The sequence below is a fragment of the Gordionus sp. m RMFG-2023 genome, chromosome 1, assembly GCF_954871325.1.
Source record: "Gordionus sp. m RMFG-2023 chromosome 1, tfGorSpeb1-WG-v2, whole genome shotgun sequence".
NCBI classification, from domain to species: Eukaryota; Metazoa; Nematomorpha; class Gordioida; order Chordodea; family Parachordodidae; genus Gordionus; species Gordionus sp. m RMFG-2023.
Window position 1 is genome coordinate 71924514 of NC_088775.1, and position 18521 is coordinate 71943034.

Genomic DNA, 18521 nt, shown 5'->3' on the forward strand with positions numbered 1-18521 from the left:
AGCTGCCTAGCTCGTCTTGTTCCCTAATTCTGAATAGAGCATTCTATTTAGAAAAACATCCAACTAGGACACCCCTTTTCTTGGGATTTTTTTAAAAAAACAAATATAGGGATTTTGACATTTACTTATTTTTTTAATTTAAAAATAATATTCTATTTGGACAACTGCTAATTAGAATTCTAAATTAAATGATATAAAGGGAGCGACGAATTTCGGAATTAATAGAATCGCTGTTTCAAATTAACAAGAAAAGTTTAAAGCTATAATAATCCCGTTTAAAAACTTATTTTTTTCCCCTTAAATATAAACAGATCAAGTCTAATGACCCTACACATTTCCAGGATCTAATCGTAAAAAAAACTGCCACTTCTTGATTCGAATAATGTTTGTAAGATATAATCAATGACATATAATACTTACCATAGACTGAAGATCCATTCATTCATTAAAATACATTTTAAAGCGTCGTTGAATATACAAATAAATTGGTGACATATGCCATTTTGGTTCCATATAAAAAAAATTTTATATATAAATGAAACTCGATTTTTTTAAAAAATTTTCATAAAATATTAATGTAAATTATTTATATAGAAAAATGGCGTGTCACTTGCTGATTTGTATTACACATATGAATGAATCGTCAGTTATTTAGTATTATATATTATTGGATATAATACACTAGGTAAACGGCTATTTATTTATTATAAATTTTGTTTGGGATTGCATCTATTTTTTAAATAACGTCCAATAGGAATTCAGTTTAATCACGTGATTGTAATTATTTTTCCCTAGTTTTCAGCTCCAACTTTTTTAAAAAAAATAATACTATATTTTATATTATTACGTTAATTTAACCTATGTTATGTTTAACCCAAAAGTAATCTTATATTGCCTTTTTTAATGGGTTATTTGAATGCAGATTAGTCATCTTAGAACTTAAGTTAGGTGATTGTGAAACTACTGTATGGTTTAATACCAGTTCAATACATATCTGATGAGTCCCGTTAGGACAATCTTTAATAACAACAATAGTTTAGCAACAATTTGCTTACAAATTAACAATCATTTTTAAACGTAATTCAAGAACCTTAACTTTTGGTTGCTCTTCAAAATGATTAAAATTAATAAGATTGGGGTTAAACATAGAATAAATTAATGTAATAATATAATTATAACTATGTCCTAAAAAATATATACTTCATTTATGCAACATTATTTTTTGTTTGTCTTTACTTTTTGACGTCTCCCGATTTCCTCGTTTAATTTTTCGATGATAGGCAATTTACGGGCCAGAATTTCGTCCCTTTCTTTCCTGCTCAAATCCATATTTTTGGTTCCATTGAAAAATTATGAGAGTTTTTCTATATAAAAATAATATAAATTTTAAAGGAGAATTTTATAACAAAAAAATGGTCTAAATTTTTATGAAAATCGTAAAATAAAAAATGTTATCCATAACTTTTAATGTGTATAGAATATAATTAGATTATTTTCAATTTATAGATTTAATAATGTGTGAAATCTATTTTCCTTGCAAACATTAATTTTTATAGACTGGCTTGCCATGTCTCCCCCCATCAGTGGGATTCTCCCACAATTTTTTAGTTTACCCACATACATCTCACTCCCACAAAACTCCCACAATTAGAAATCTCCCACAAAAAGCTCCCACAATTTTTTAATTTCTCCCACAATTTTTTTTTTAGCATTTTAATGTTTTTAATATATAAATAATAATTTTGAAAGACAGTATTTGATTATTTTTATATTTTTAAAATAAATTTTAAATATTTATTCGAAAAATATGTCTAGTTCTTTTATTTTATTTTTCCGCTTTAAAATATATTTTTTATAAAATTCTCCAATTCTCCACTCGACATTTTCAAAATTTTTGTGTTAGAAAGAATAGAAGTTAGAACAGTATGTATAATTATTATAAATATATTTTAAATTACTTAATATATTTTATATCGTTATCTAGAATTGCAGTGCTCCACTCGACATTTTCAAAATTTTTGTGTTAGAAGAATAGTACTTTTAGAAGTGGATATTATTCTAATCTCTAATTCTTTTAAATAAAGTTAGTGGATGAATAATATTGATTAAATAATATTTTTCACTACTTACTTTTATACTATTCCATAAAGTATATGTCAAGCAAAAGATTATAAATATAATTGATATATTATTCAACAATAGCTCAGTTTTAACAAACGACAATCTATCAAATATTATCATTTTAAAAATATGCGTACCATCATGCAAAATGAATATGCTATCTGTCATCACATTGTGGGCCGAATCTTTTCCCCATAATATTTAACGACTCCAAAATAAGTGCTAACTTTACTTGAGGTAGGACAAAAATGAGCAAGGCTATCACAAATGTGTTAGGACCTGAAGAGGTCAATTCTAGACGATTTGAAAGAAGGACATCCATATGCTATTTTAACAGATGCATCAAATAAGGGAAATATTAAAACATTTCCCCTGATCCTTCGCTATTTCAACAAGAATAAGGGCATTTCTATAAAACTATTAAAAATTTTTTCATCCGATAGTGAAAAATCCAACGATATAGCTAACCACATAATGGTAAATATAGCTGATTCAGGGTTATCAATGAGTTGCATGTCAGCTTTCTGCGCTGATAATGCCTCTGTTAATTTTGGCAAAAATCAAAGTGTATTTACCGAATTGAGGCAGCACAATAATGAATTAATATCAATTGGCTGTATATGCCATATACTGCATAATTCTTGCAAGAAGGCAATGAATGTACTATCTGTAGATGTCGAAGTAATTGTGATGAAATGTTTTAACGAATTTAGTTCATCAACTAAAAGAGTCACTGAATTAAAAGAATTGGTGGAGTAGTCTGATTTGGAATGGTGTGAGTTGTTGCGATATGTACCTATCAGGTGGTTATCATTAATACCTGCCATCGAGAAATTTTAAAATTTTACGAACCCTTAAAGAAATACTTCTTAAATAAAGATTTTAAAAGCTGTCCTAAAATTTTGAAAAATTTTTTCGAGGATGAAATGTCAGAAGCATATTTGGGATTAGTTTCACATGTAGGAAATCTACTTCATGTAGTTAATATTCAGTTGCAATCAGAAGATTCTTTATTAAAGATTCACAAAATCATGCTACAGCTCTGTTCATCTCTACAGTTAAAAATAGATAATAAATTTTATGGCGCTATTGCTAAAAATATTATATTAAAATGTTCAAATAATACTCTAATTAATTCATTTTTAAATGAAGCAGATATTTTTATTAAGACAATTTTAGAATATTTACAATCAAAATTTGATTTTAATAACTCTATTAACAAATGTTTAAATTGGAACAGAAACCATCATTTGATGGTTTTTGTAATTTAATAAATATATTAAAATTACCGATAGACATTGAAGCCTTGTTTGAAGAGATTGTAATTTTTTCCATTTTTTATGATTCGCCAGAATACTTAAAGTTAGATGGTCTAAAAGCAGAGGAAAAATGGGTGGAATTTTTTCGTAATAACGATAAATCCCCATGCTTGGAAAAAATTCGCGAGTATGTTTTCTCCTTACCTCATTCTAATGCCTCATCGGAGCGCATTTTTAGCCTGATGAGGACTGCCTGGAGAAAGGAGAGAAATCAAATTGCTTTAACAACATTAGAGGCCGAGTTAATGGTTAAACAAAATTATAAAATGTCATGCCAGGAATTTTATAAATATCTTAATAAAGACGGTAAACGTTTAGTTCCATTATTTAAATCTCAAATAAAATATAATTAACTATAACTATTTGACTTTCTATATTTTATAAAATCTTATTTATACATTTTGCATAAAATCAAATAAATTTATTTTTTACATTGTAAAATTAATATTTTGAATATTTTGGCAAATCATAAAAATAAAGAAGCATTACAATCTCCTCAAACATGACATCATATTAAATCTTATTAATAATTACGATAATAGTAATAATATTCTTACTTTGGTATTTCTGCAGCACAATTTAGTGAACCTTTATTAAATTATATTCTTCTGATTGCAACTGCATATTAACAGCATATATTAGATTTCCTATATGTAAAATTCCTAAATATACTTCTGACATTTATTTTTGAAAATTTTTTTCAAAATATTAGGGCAGCTTTTATAATCTATTTATTTTTTAAAGGTTTGTAAAATTTTAAAATTCAACGATGGCTCGTATTAGGAGGACCCTGTCAACCAACATTATGCTGACTCAATTCTGTAAATACACTCTGGTTTATGCCAAATTCACTGAGGAATTATCAGATCAGAAAGCTGCCATGCAATTCATTGGTAATGCCAAATCTGCCATATTTACCATTATATATTGTTAGCTATGTCTTTGGATATTTCATATCTGGAGAAAATTTTTTCAATAGTTTTATTGAAATGACATTAATTTTGTTGAAATAGGAGAGGATCAAGCGAAATGTTTTGATATCTCCTTATTAGATACATCTGTTAGAATTGCATTTGTTTGCACATCTTCAAATCGTCAAGAATTGACCTTCTGGATTTATATCCTAAAACATTGATGATAGCCTTGCTCATTAGTGTTCTACAAAGTATACTTTTTATTTATATTAGTCGTTAAATATTATGGGGAAAGATTCTACCAACATTGTGATGTTAAGTAGCTCTCTTAATATTATACTGCATGATAGGTATTTACCATTTCCGCAACTGTAGTTGCATTTGTATTATTTCTTATTTTTGAAGAATATTTTTGTTTTGCAATAGATGTTGATAGACTGCCCTGTACTGATTTATGCTTTGAAGATTTTTGATGCCTCAAAATATATTCCCTTCCCCCATTGTATTAATTAAATACTGTAGAACAACTTCCCCGCACTGATTATAATTATTTTTTATATTGTAAATTTAAAATTGTTTGTTTTTTTATAAAATCTTATTTATACATTAGCATAAAATATATTTTTTTACATTGTAAAATTACAATTTTTTTATAAAATTTTATCTTGTTATTCTTTTGTATTTAAAAAAGATCGTTGGTTATTATTTTTAAACAAAATTAATATATTATAATAAATCAATATGTTATTTTAATAATAAAGATAGTATTTAAGTAATTTTGTGTCGTACTATAATCACCTATTTTGAAAAATTATTTTATTTTGGAAAATAGTTACCTATTTTATTTTGAAAAAGAGTTGGATATTTTATTTTGAAAAATAGTTGGCTATTTTATTTTGAAAAATAGTTGGCTATTTTATTTTGAAAAAGAGTCGGATATTTTATTTTGAAAAATAGTTGGCTATTTTATTTTGAAAAATAGTTGGCTATTTTATTTTGAAAAATAGTTGGCTATTTTATTTTGAAAAATAGTTGGCTATTTTATTTTGAAAAATAGCTGGCTATTTTATTTTGAAAAATAGCTGGCTATTTTATTTTGAAAAATAATTACCTATTTTATTTTGGAAAATAGATTCGATTTTATATTTATAAAAAATAATAAGCGGATAACTAAGTCAATTCTAAATCCCGAACGGCCCGCAAAAAAATTTTTTTTAGTTTATATTTCTCTTACAATTTTTATATTACTCCCACAAAATACCGAATTTCTCCCACAATTTGAAAATTTTGACCTGGCAACCCTGCTTATAGAGTTTGTAAGAGAAAATCGGGAAAAAAACTTTTATATGTAATAATTTGTAATTGTAACATTTTTTTAAAAAAACATGTGGGGTTAATCAATGTCGATTTAGTATTAATATTTTTTTTACAAATTCAAAAATTTCGGATCAAGATGGAATAAAAAAAATTATAAAAAATATATTATTTACAAAGCTTCAGAAGCGTAACGCAAAAATTTTGGAGTCTCCAGCAAAAAAAATAACGCAAAATAGCGGTTGTAAAACTTGTCAAGTTTTAAAGCTTTACATGAAATCATTATGGACCCAAATATGTGTTTCAGGCGTGTTTACTCTGTGCGTGATTTTACCCCTCTCAATGAAATTAGTGTTGAGTCGGTTCAATCTAAATAAACTTACCAATAAAATTCGAGTCTAGTAGGGAAAAGTAGCGTTCGTAGGTTATTTTTTTGAATCAAATTTATTTTATTTTTCAAATTATAAGAATTAATTTTTTAGACGAGTCTTGAGATCAAACACAAAGTTTTATGTTCCTTCTTTTGTAATTTTATTGCTGAACATTTAGTTTTTTAAATTTTATTGTGTGATGAGATTAATACTTAATATCATATTAACAGCGGTTGAAAACCCATGATGAATACTGTGTTTAATACAAATATATTGGTGGCCATGTTTATAAATATATAAAATATTCATAAAAATCAATCGAAAACTATTATATCATTTTTAATATAATGGCTAAAATTATATTTATATCAATGACATATAATAATACCTAGAATGACGAAGCATTCATTAAAAGGTGTACATCAACGGAAACAGCTGGGGACGCCATTTTGATTACCCATATCATTATAAAAAATTTAAACGATCCTGATGCATACTTTATTAAAAGAATTGCCTGGTCATCGAGATAATGAGGAAGGGAAGTTATCAATTTAATAGTAGTTTTTAACATGAGAATAATTACTATATGAGTAACCAAAATGGCGGGTCCAGATGATTTGCATTCAACGACGTTCAAATGCATTATTATGAATGCATCGTCAGTCTAGGTATGATTATATGTCATTAATTTATAAATAAATTGTTGCTTCAAATATATTTGAGGCCATCTAATTTGAGTTGCCTGGCAATCAAAAAATTTTTAATTTCAAAAATATTGGCGGCCATCTTTATAAATTTTTAAATTACCGAATATAAATGAGTATACCCTAAAATTTTAATTAGTACCACAAGCAGATAATTTTGATGATTTAAATGAAAATCAATTGATGCTATTGAAAAGATAGAGTATACAGGCACTATGCCATCAATTCAATAATCAATTGAACATTGAAAGCCGTAAAAATTCCTATCTCACTGGAACCTCTGGCCTCAACCCCGACCACTAACCTCCCTCGTTTGGGATTAAGCGTGCTTATTCGTTTTTCCAGATCCTTTTCTAATACATCATAAAAGTAAAATACTTAACACCCAATAAATATAGCCACCTAAACGACCTATTATTCATTCCGGTAGTTTTAGGCACCTATAGTTCAGTTCGACCTCAAGCCTTAAAACTATTCGAAACTAGGATAAAAGTTACTAGTTGTAACAGGTGATCCAAAAGAAAGTTTTTACTTGCGGCAAAGAATATCTATCCCCCTAGTTTTTGTTTTTAAATATTTTTTTTTACAAAATATTGTTTTACTTTTTATACATTCTAATAACATATATTTTTTTGAAAAGTATATTAAAATATTAATTCAGTATATTTGTTCAATCAATAAAATTACATATGCATCTCAAAAAAACATGTCAAAATGTCAATAATCATATGAATAATTTGTATATCCTTTAAAAATCAGTTGTGATTTGATGAATATTTTTTGTATAATTTTCAGTTTCAGTTAATTTAAGCATAAATTATTAAACTGACAAAGTTAGATATACTCCAAAAATATTGATTTAAATGATATCTAGAATTAAATTTTTGCATTGAGGCAAGTACTATATAAAATGATAAATATTTTCTTAATTGACGACTATTGTATATATTAGCATTTGATATTAATGTGCTATGAATAATTGATTTTAAAAAACTTATTATTTTTATGTCTTCTTGAGAAGTTAGTGAAAGAAATATAAAAGTTCAAAGTAAAATAGATGTATTCATGCGCGAGTATTTACACTCACTTCATAAATAGGCATTCATCTCATAACGACATCGGAATATGAATAATAAAACTGTGCCATCGGCATGAGCGAGAGGGGTAGCCCCCGGGCAGCCAAGATTTAATAATTTTTTGTTTTTTATTTGGTTTAGAAAAAAAATGAAAATTTATTTAATATTTTTAAATAAATTAACCTTAACTACTAAAATAGCCAACGAAAAAAATGGTCAGATTTTGACAGAAACCCAAATTAAAAATCTAGTCAAAATTTAATCCATTTTGAGGCCGATAATAGTAAAATTGCATTAGTTTCTAGTAGGCCAAAATCGAAAATATTTTTATAAATTGTATAATTATTTATTATTTTTAAATTAGGTAGAACAAGACATGTGCGTCGACAGCATTTTCGGCGGCGGCGTTTCTTTTTTTAAAATGATCGGCTGGCGGCGGCGAATCGATTAAGGCGCCGCCACAAAAAATCGGCGGCGGCGTCAAATATTTTTCTAACTTAAATTTTTTTAATTAAATTTATAAATTCATTGAAACACTTTTAAAATAAAATTTTTACTTTATTATGTTTATAACTATAATTTAATGATTTCATTAAGTTATAATTATCATGAATAAATATTATTTTATTAAGATTTAAAGGACATAATAATGATCTTTTAGAGTTCAGAGTGAGCCCAATAGAAAATGCACGCTCGCTGGGTGTGCTCGTAGCTGGAACGCACAGGACCTTTCTAGCTAATATTGAAAGTTTAGGAAGATCAAATGCTCTTATCTTCCAAAAATCTAAGGCATCTTTTATCTCCAAATTATAAGGCGAAAATAATGAATAACACTCTTTTTCTAAACTAGTTAAATAGTCTTGTTGTTCTAGGTTATTGTTTTGAATAGATGAATGTTTCGTAGCCAATGACTTAAGATAATCGAGTTTTGAAGCAACTTCCGTCATTCCAGATTCATTTAATTCGTCCGTGTAAGGCCGTAGAGAGGTATCGTGTTGACATAAAAATTCAACCGGAGTAATATTTTTTTCCCTCTAAATATTCATTTACTATGTTTATAGATTGAAAACGAGGATCCAAAAGTGCTCCTAACACCTAAGTAAAAAAATAAAAGAAAGAGAAATAATATATAAAAAATAATTTATGTATTTTAAAATACTACCTGAAGATCGGTTATTGAAAATCTATGATCAAATTTAGTAAGCATATTTTGTTTAAGGGATGCTATGGGAGAACTATCATATTCTTTTACAATTAAATGATTTTTAATTTCACTACGAAATAATAAGGCTAAATTTATAGTAATAAAAATTCAAAAGTTTTTTTTGAAGGTTTTAAGAAAATTTAAAAGTTTATGCACCAAGTCCCAATCGAAATTAAATAATTTGAGATCCGGTTTCTCCATTCTATTTAATAGAATATTTATAGTATTTTTGTTATTGCCAGTCACACTTTCCAGCATTATTAAAATACTATGCCAAGGGTGTAGGCACATTTAATTTTAAGGTATTATGTTTTTTCTCATATGATTTTTGATTTTCACTATCATTTTCAAACCACAAACGATCTTCATAAAAAGGATCATTATTATCCAAATCTAAAATATCCGATGTATATGATATCGATTCAAAACATTTTCTATATCGTTTATATTTTCAAAATCCGCTGTTTTTCTATATCGTTTATATTTTCAAAATCCGCTGTTTTGAATCAACTTCTCTCACTTTTTTAATGAGATTTTCTATTTTATTAACTTTTTTTATTCCATCGACTGTCACTAGATTATGTAATCCATGCCCCAAACATAAATGATGGTCATATTCTCCTAGACGAACACTTTTCTTTACATTGGGTCCTGCATCCGTAACCATTTGAATTTTCTTGGACCCTAAATCAAATTCATTTTTAACTTTTTCTATCTCGGAAAGAATAGTTTCAGCGGTATGTTTTTGAGTGACATGATGTGTCGCCAATGTATAAAATACAATATTAAAATTATTATCTATTTCGTGAAATGTAAAGGTGATATAATTTCGCTGTGTATATTTGTCGGTCCACATAAAGTTATAGCACAAAATTTAGGACCTATATTAATTTGTTGGCATATGTATGCTTTCATTGATAAATACACATCATCTAATCCACTCCGGCTAAGTGTAGTTCTATCTGGTAATTCTTTGGTATCTGAAATAATGCCATATTTCTACATAATAAAAAGTTAAATACCATAAAAAATTCTAAATGTGGGATGTTATAAAATATTTAAATATCTTAACAGTTAAAAATTAAGATTGCCCTATAAAAAATTATAATGATTTTAAAAATAACCTTTAGAAAATCTTGCATTCCAGTATTATTTATAGAAGAAAATGGCATTAAATCCTTGCAAGACATGAGAACATAATTCCTTACCAGAATCCATTTTTTATCTTTTATAGGGTTAGTTGTATCTTTTACAATGGGTTCGAAAAATAACTTTAAATTTTGTTTAAATATTTTTTCTTTACATGATAAATCATATGTCAAGTAAATGTTTTATTATATTTGATGTGCTGATATTTTTTGAAAAAGATTTGATTGGATAACTAATTAAAAAATTTGCAAATATTTTTAAAATAATCAAAAATTTTACTCTGAAAATGAATAATTATTTTCTTCCTCACCATCTTTATCAAGTGCTATTTGCAAGCATATATTACAAAAGATTTTATCTGTAGCAACACTGGTTCTCTTATTATTTGTGTCAGTTTTTAATATTAAGGATCCAAAATGTTTCCATGCAAAAGAAGGCTTTGCTAGGAAGGATATACTATATTTTGTTACAGGATATTGCAATGCTGCATCCATTATAATTGTTTTAGTCCTGGTATTTTTATATATATTATAATGGCAACAAAATAAAAATCATTAATTAAAATTTCCTATTATGATAAAAAATAAATTTTATATAACGAGTTGTAAATTATTTGAGGCATCAAAAATTAAAAGAATAAAATATAGAATTACCTTTTCAAATTTAATGTCCTAATCTTATTTTATCTAGCACGTTGATCACAAACCTGTCCAAAGTGAACGAATATGGATTGTTACAAATCAAATTTATAGCAAATAATATTTATTAATTTTAAAAAATAAAATCGCATTTTTTAATATTTTTCTTCTAATTAAAATTCATAAATAATATATAAAATAAATTAATAATAAAAAATATGTATCACGCCGCCACGCCGCCGAATTTTTAGATCGGCGGCGGCGCATTTGACCGGCGGCGCACATGTCTAGGTAGAACTATATTTTATATCTGGTTGTTTGTTATAAGTAGTTTTAATTTAAGATTATGTTTATACCATAGTCATCATTTAATACGTGAAATTTATGGGTGGGTATACCTCAAATGGCCCTCATCTCAAGTTATTTTAATTAAGCTTTAGATTCAACTATTAGATGTCTAATTAAATATATATTATATACTAGTTTCAGATCCTTAAAAAATGGCAGGCTAGATTAATTAAAAACTGTTTTAGTGACCTAAGAAAGTGTCATATGAACTTTTATTTCATAAGCTATTATAGAAAATTTTGAAAAATAGGAAGAGGAAAAATATTTGACGGTGCTGAAAAATAAAAAAAAAAGAACGAAAGCTGAATAGGGCACTTTTAAAACACTAAAAAAGGGTAGATATGCGCTATATCTGAAATGGGAGAAATAATCAATATAGATAATGAACACATTGATATCATAGATTAATGTATTCATCGGTCAATCAAAGATTTCATTTTCTCAACAATTAAAACTTTCCAAAGATTCATTGGGTTTTTATTCGATACGCCTGCATTGGTAAATACGTCAACGAAGCTAAAAGAATATTGTATAGTTTATTAAATATTTTACTAACAAATCAAGATTCGCTGGAAAGATATATTAATGTACTAGATTTATTAACTGATTTAAAAAATTTTAATAAATATGTAAGCAGACGACCATTAAAAGTCCCATAGAAATTGTGCGCTATATTTACACTAATAGACTAAATGAAATATCCACTGTTTTTAGATTATTATAATTATTACAATTATCGTCACATTGACTGAACGCAGCTTCTCAGTTATAGCTAATTAAGACTTCCTTAAGATCCTGCATGGCGCAAGACCGCCTCTTTAATCTAATAATTTTAATCGAAAATGGCATTGCATTGTTATTATATTGTACCGACATAATATCCTCTTTTGAGAATAAAAAGGTGAGGAGGATGTTTGAACTATTTTTTAATTAATGATTATATAAGCCTGTTATTATGTTATTATATTGCACTATTTAAAATGTTTTATCATTAAATTTTAGGGTTGGCAAAATTTGTGATTAAAATTGATTTAATCCAAATATACATAATTCAAGTAGAAAAGTTAGTTGAAAAATATCATATATAAAAAAATTTTTTTTACCTCTTTGTATGTAAAAAGTTAATGCCTCAGGAGATCCAGTCAGGAAATTGTTGAAAAAATTAATATTGATAAGTCATGAGTTAATTTGATATTTTGTCAAATAAAAAGCCGACTGTCAAGCAAAATTCGTAGATATGTGCAAACATAGTTTAGGAAAACTAGTTTTGTTTTAATACCAATATAGAGTACATGAGTTGCAATGCACTATCAAAGTTAGGCATAAAAAATCGATCTTTTAATTTTAACATGTAGATTTTGGAAGATGTGAATATAATTCTCTTATAAAATTTAAAAAAACAAATAGAATATTATTTTTTAAATTGTATTTGTGTTATTCTAATTATAATGATAAGATAATTTTTTTTGTAAATGCTAAATATAATATAGTAAAATAAATGTTAAAAAACTCATTTCTGTTATTTTTACTAAATTTTATAAATCTTTATTTTTCTGTATTAACCCTGAACTCAAACCGTGTTATTCCACTTAACCAGAACCTTTTGTTAGAAGGAGAGTTCACAGTCCGAATTTAACAACTAATTATTTTTTTAGAATATTAAACAATCCTCCCTACATTGAGATTAGAATTATAGAATTAACAATTAATTATGTCAAAAATTGAAACAATGAATAAAAAATAACGAATATTTTTTTATCTAATAGTAATAACTAATGACTACTAATATAATTTAGTATTTTTCATATAAAAATTGTTTAATTCTAAAATATTCTAAGTCTTTATCTTTTCTTATATTAAGTGTTTTGATCAAATTTAGAAAATAGAATTTTATTAAAATTATTGATTTTAATCAATGATTTAAATTGTTATTTAAATTAAATGATTTATATTTGCCAACTATATTAGATTTCAATAAATTTTACCATATTTACTTAGTTCTTGTCAGAATACGAAAAATTTTCAAACGATCTTAGATAAATTATGGTTTCATATAGGGCCACCGAATTATTTTTGCGCTGAACCGCCAAAAGTATCCGCCTGGCGCTGGAAATGAGTAGCACGTTTCTTTTTGAGAAAAACGAGTATGTATCATTCTGCTAGTGTTGTTAAATGGCTCGTTTTGAGCCGATTTTTAAAAACGGCTAACTCAATATTTAATCCAGAAAAATATTACGCAAGCCTGAAGATTTTGCTCGTAGAAGGAACAACGGTTTAGGCATATATTATTGAAATCTCGAGGCTTAGGTAATATTTTTCTGCCTAAAAAATAGAGTTAGCCATTTTAAAAAATCGGCTCAAAACGAGCCGTTTAACAACACTACATTCTGCAAAGTATCAAGAAAACCAACTTACTTTTTAAAATAACTATTAAAAGAGCTTTTTTAATTTTTTTTTAATTTATGTGAATCACGATTAAAATAAAATATAACTTTTTTATAAAGAAAAAAATTTAAGAAACATCTCAAGGCAATATTTTATTAAATATAAAATAAGGAATAATCTTTAATTTAACGATTCGACAAATATAATTTTAATGTTGAATTTTTTTAAGCCTTTTATAAGAATTTTCATAAATATAAAAAATTCCTATTTTTTCCCCCTCTTTCCATTTCTTTTCATAAGGTAAAAAAAATTAAAGTAAGAGATAATTACAAGTTGTAAAAATTGTGATACATTATATAATTATTGTTTGGTATCAAAAATGTTATTATGAACCCCAATAATATTTTATTTTTTCTAATTATGAGGATTTCTTTGTTTTGAGCATATTCAAAAAAATCACGCTAGCTAAATGAAAAATTTCATTTTTATACTTGTATTAAGAAGAAATCCCAATAGAGAAACAAAAAAAAATGATGTGGTTGCAACAGCTTTTTTCTAGTTATGAGTCCCTAACCCAAAAATTGGAATATATTATTTTATTTTATTAGATTCATATAATTTGCATGCAATAAGAGTAAGGGCGCATTCATAGTGAAATTCGATTCGACATGATTTAACAGCTGATCGATTTATGAGATCAATTCTTATTTATTAATATTTTATCTTTATTTCAACTTATAAAAATAATCTAAAAAATAATTATTATAATAAAGAAAAATTGTTCTCATAAACAGATTTTAAAAACTGTCTGCTGTTAAATCGTGTCGGGTCGGATCCCACTATGAATGCGGCCTAAGGTAAGAAAAATGACACATCTATCTCGAATCACGATTCATTAATTAAAATACATTTTGAAGGGGCTAAATCAACTGGTGACCCGCCATTTTAGTTTCCAGTAAAAAATTTTATAAACAAATGAAACTGATTTTCTAAAAAAATAAAATATAAAATTTTAATATAAATTATTTATAGAAACCACAATCGCGTATCACCAGCTGATTTGTATTGATTACACATCAAAATGAATGAATTATTCGTATTCTAATGTAATAGGCAAAAATTAAATATTTCCTTGTTTAAAAAAAGTAAAAGTAATAAAATAAAATAAAGTTTTGGACATTGGATTTAAAAAATTCTTATTTATTTGCCATCTGTTAAAAAATAATAAAAGATCCCAGATTAATATCCAGAGACCATGGGCTGTTTATGATACGAAAATTAGACTAATTTCTGATTCATCCGTCGGTCATAAAATAAGGAAAATTTCTCATTCAGGTATCGTTAAATAAAGGAGAAAATTCTGATTCACCGTCATTCTAGACGGGTATGCTAGCGAACCCAATTTAAAAATAACTGAATTATCAAATTTCGCCATGAACATTTGAACCTAATATAATTTATATTAGTTTTTCCATAGATTTTTTATAAATTATAAATGACTCAAAGGTTAAAGGCAAAATTATCTACAATTCATAAATTAGGTATTCTAAACATGCTGATATTTCCAGTAAAATCTGATTTTTAAATTTCAAAAAACGCGCTCAAAAATTAATTTAAGGTTGAAAAAATAAAACACATTTACGCTAACATCAACTCAAATTTGTTTTAAAAAAAAATTAAACCTTTTTCAATGCACTTTATAAAATTAGAATTAATTATATTTCCATATTTACTTTTTTAATCATTCCATTCAATTCATATTATTTTTTCCATATTTCAAATAATGTGATGAAATATTTTAAATTTATTCTTTTAACTTTTAAAAGAAAAAAGCTATAAGTTTTATACAGTATATTCAACCCATTCTTTCCCCATGTGTGCGTGATTTTTTTTTTATTTTACAAAAAAAAAATATAAAATAATTTTTAAAAAAAGAAAGTAGTTTAAAACTTTTGATAAGAAAGCATTTATCTATATTTTTTCCATCATATTATGTTGAAAATAAAATATGAAAGGTAATATTATTACATTATTAAAGTAAATCATAAAAATGATAAAACTTATTATACATCTAAAATGTTATATAAGAAATATAGTAATAAAAAATTCGCCAAGCGAATTCAGTTATTTTTACTCCAACACCTCTCTTAACTAAACAAAAATAAGCAAATAAATTAAATAAGCAACCAAATGAGAATTATAAAAAAAAAGAAAATCCAGCAAGCTTAGTTTTATATTCATTTACCCCCTCCCCTTTTTTTTAATGAAGATGGCATCTTCACAACTCCTCCCCCTTAATTTCAATAAAGATCTTGCATACCCCCCCCCCAAGATAGGTGCCTGGATAATTACAAAAAATATATAATATAAAGAGGAAACCAAATAAATGAGTGGCGATTTATTTTGAATAGATCAAAAGGAATTTTAAAAACGGCAAAAGAAAGAGTAGAAAACTAAAATCAACCAATTCACCCCCTCCCTCTCACTACAATTTTTTTATCTTAGGTCTTATATTTACAAAATAGAACCGTCAATTCATCTTTTGCGCAATATACAGTATCTTTATCTTCCTATTGAACCTGCCCAAATCAATGCATTCAATAATTCAATAAATAGATATTAAATATAGTTTCTTTACTAGAAAATCTTATTTAATTTTAATTTTATGGATTAATAATTTTTTATTATCTTTTTGAGTATAAAAGAAACTTATTTAATTTTAATTTAAGGGACATTTTTTAATAAAATTTTACCTTTTGATGGTAACACTAAAACCTAGGTTTGCAAAACCCAACTCATTGGGTGGGGATATTGAAGTTATTGTTAATTTTTGGTTAAGTTGAGTCAAGTTTGGAAATATTTTTGTTAGAATTTAAATTTAATCAGTGATATCAATAAATAATGGTTTGATTGTATAACTGTACAATTTTTTGGATTTTTGTTAATTATCATAACATACTAAATAAAATAGGGTATATTTTTTTAAATATTTTAATATTTAGGTCAGGACTATGTAATTAATATTATGTTTAGTTAAGTTGAGAATTTTTTTTTTAATTTTTAGGTTGGCTTGAGTCAGGAAAATGGGTATCTTACAGGCCCCTGCTAAAAGTCCTCTATTACTGAGGGGCTGGGGGGGGGGGTGATGTTATAGAGGGTATTGTAACAATTAAAATAATAATACTCCTCCTCAACTTAATTTATAAGAACTTTGATGATGTTCTCAATAAAATATATTCCTAGTTCTTGTTCATTATTCCCCAGAATAGCATAAAGGGAGGCTGGAGTTATTGTGAACCCCAAAAGGCTAAATAAAATAAAAGGTACTTTATTATTTTATTTTTAATAAAAAATATCACTGCAAAGGTCAAAATTTTAGGCCCAGTCCAGATTTGAAAATTTATTCTGCAAAGTTGAGCTTTAAAAAATTTTTATTTTCAAGCCTAGCCCAGGATTTTGTAAAAATTTTGACCCCCCCCCCCAAAAAAAAAAATTTTTTTTTACTTAATCACTTTTTGGGACCAGCACTGAATTTTAAAAATTTTATTATTTTTTGCTAAGTTTTGCAAATTTTTTGAGAAATTGAAAATATGAGCAGTTTAAATATTAAACACTGCTAAAATATTTTTCAACTGATTGATATAATTTACATTTCTTTTTAAAAAATTGACCCAGTCCAAATTTTTAAGCCTCTACTGGTCTATATTTTTATTTTTAAAGCCCTGGTTTTTAAAATATTTTTTAGTTTATTCCAGGCTAGTTTGAGACATGCAGGTCTTTGAAAAATGTCATTTTGTTCCTTAATATGAATTTAAGGATTATATTTAAACTTTTTCTAAATTTTATTTGTGGGAATAGGTGTCACACTTGAAATGATTGTGACTAAACCAAAAAATTGATGAAGAAAAGTTAGAAAATGATATGAATAAAAATTTTAAATCAGATTATCTTATTGACATTAATACTAACTTAGGCGATTTATTAAAGCACACAGATTAAAGTCAGCTCTACTCAATATATACATTGAATTATTATTTGGTCTAAATGCCTCATATTTCATTTAAATTTCTAATTTAATGGTGGGCTTAGATATATGTGCACCTTTTAATGCATTTTAATGAATGAATCATCAGTTTAAAATTTAAATGTCATTGGAATTTTTGGTCCTATTTTTTAAATAATTAAAATAAATTTTCAGGGGTAAATTTACTTCCCCCCCCCTCCATTACCTATCTAATTAAAACATTCAAGTCTGGATATTGAACTTATCTATAAGATTACAACTTTATTATTATATTTATAAAATTATAAATAATTTGGAATATTAATTATAAAAAATATATATTTAATTTGTTTATTATAAATTTCAAAATATATTCTTATTAATTAAATATCATTTTATTAAAATTAGTTTTTTTTAGTGAAATAAAGAATGAAACATTTGAGTCTAGAGGGTAGGGGGAATATGCTGACCACATCTTAGGTATCTAATAACTATTTTTTTTAATGTAAATAATCACACAATTTATAATTGGCTAAATATCATTTAAGCTAGTAAATATATTTTATTATCATAAAAACCTAACATCCAGATATCAACTATTATCGTATTTAGTAATATGACTTCCTACTCGAAACCTGTATCAGCATGAATTTTATCGTGATTGATGTGTAGATATATTTTAAAAAAATGTCAGTTAGCTGAACTACATTTTCTTTAACTTAGATATGATAAAACTTATTAACAAAAAATTGTATATAGGTTTTATTACAAATAACTTAATATTTTGCTTTATTATACAAATTTTATATAAAAACATTTGGTATATTTTTAAATTATTTTACCTCAACTTATATCAGGACCGATTATAGGCCTATGTTTTTTTAGAGGAGAAGGAGGGGGGTATTGGGTGGGGGGGGGGCAAAAATATCTTTTGGTTCCTAAATGGGAGAGAAATATCTGTTGTTCAATCCACTA

At 26.1% G+C, this 18521-nt stretch overlaps 1 protein-coding gene across 2 annotated transcripts in view; it reads right to left on the bottom strand.

Annotated features, from left to right (window-relative positions):
* The window catches only part of LOC135922499 (probable cyclin-dependent serine/threonine-protein kinase DDB_G0292550), a 30380-nt gene extending 12162 nt beyond the window's left edge, over positions 1 to 18218 (bottom strand). Inside the window, exons 1-2 of one of the 2 annotated variants that reach the window (XM_065456966.1) lie at positions 8667 to 8891; positions 1237 to 1364 (exon numbers count right to left, since the gene is read on the bottom strand). In XM_065456966.1, the coding sequence (XP_065313038.1) occupies positions 1237 to 1329 (93 nt within the window). In that variant the 5' untranslated portion in view covers positions 1330 to 1364; positions 8667 to 8891. Of the gene's footprint in view, positions 1 to 1236; positions 1365 to 8666; positions 8892 to 18124 lie in introns of those variants that run through there. The other variant, XM_065456891.1, reaches the window with a different exon arrangement.
* Positions 18219 to 18521: the final 303 nt, after the last annotated feature.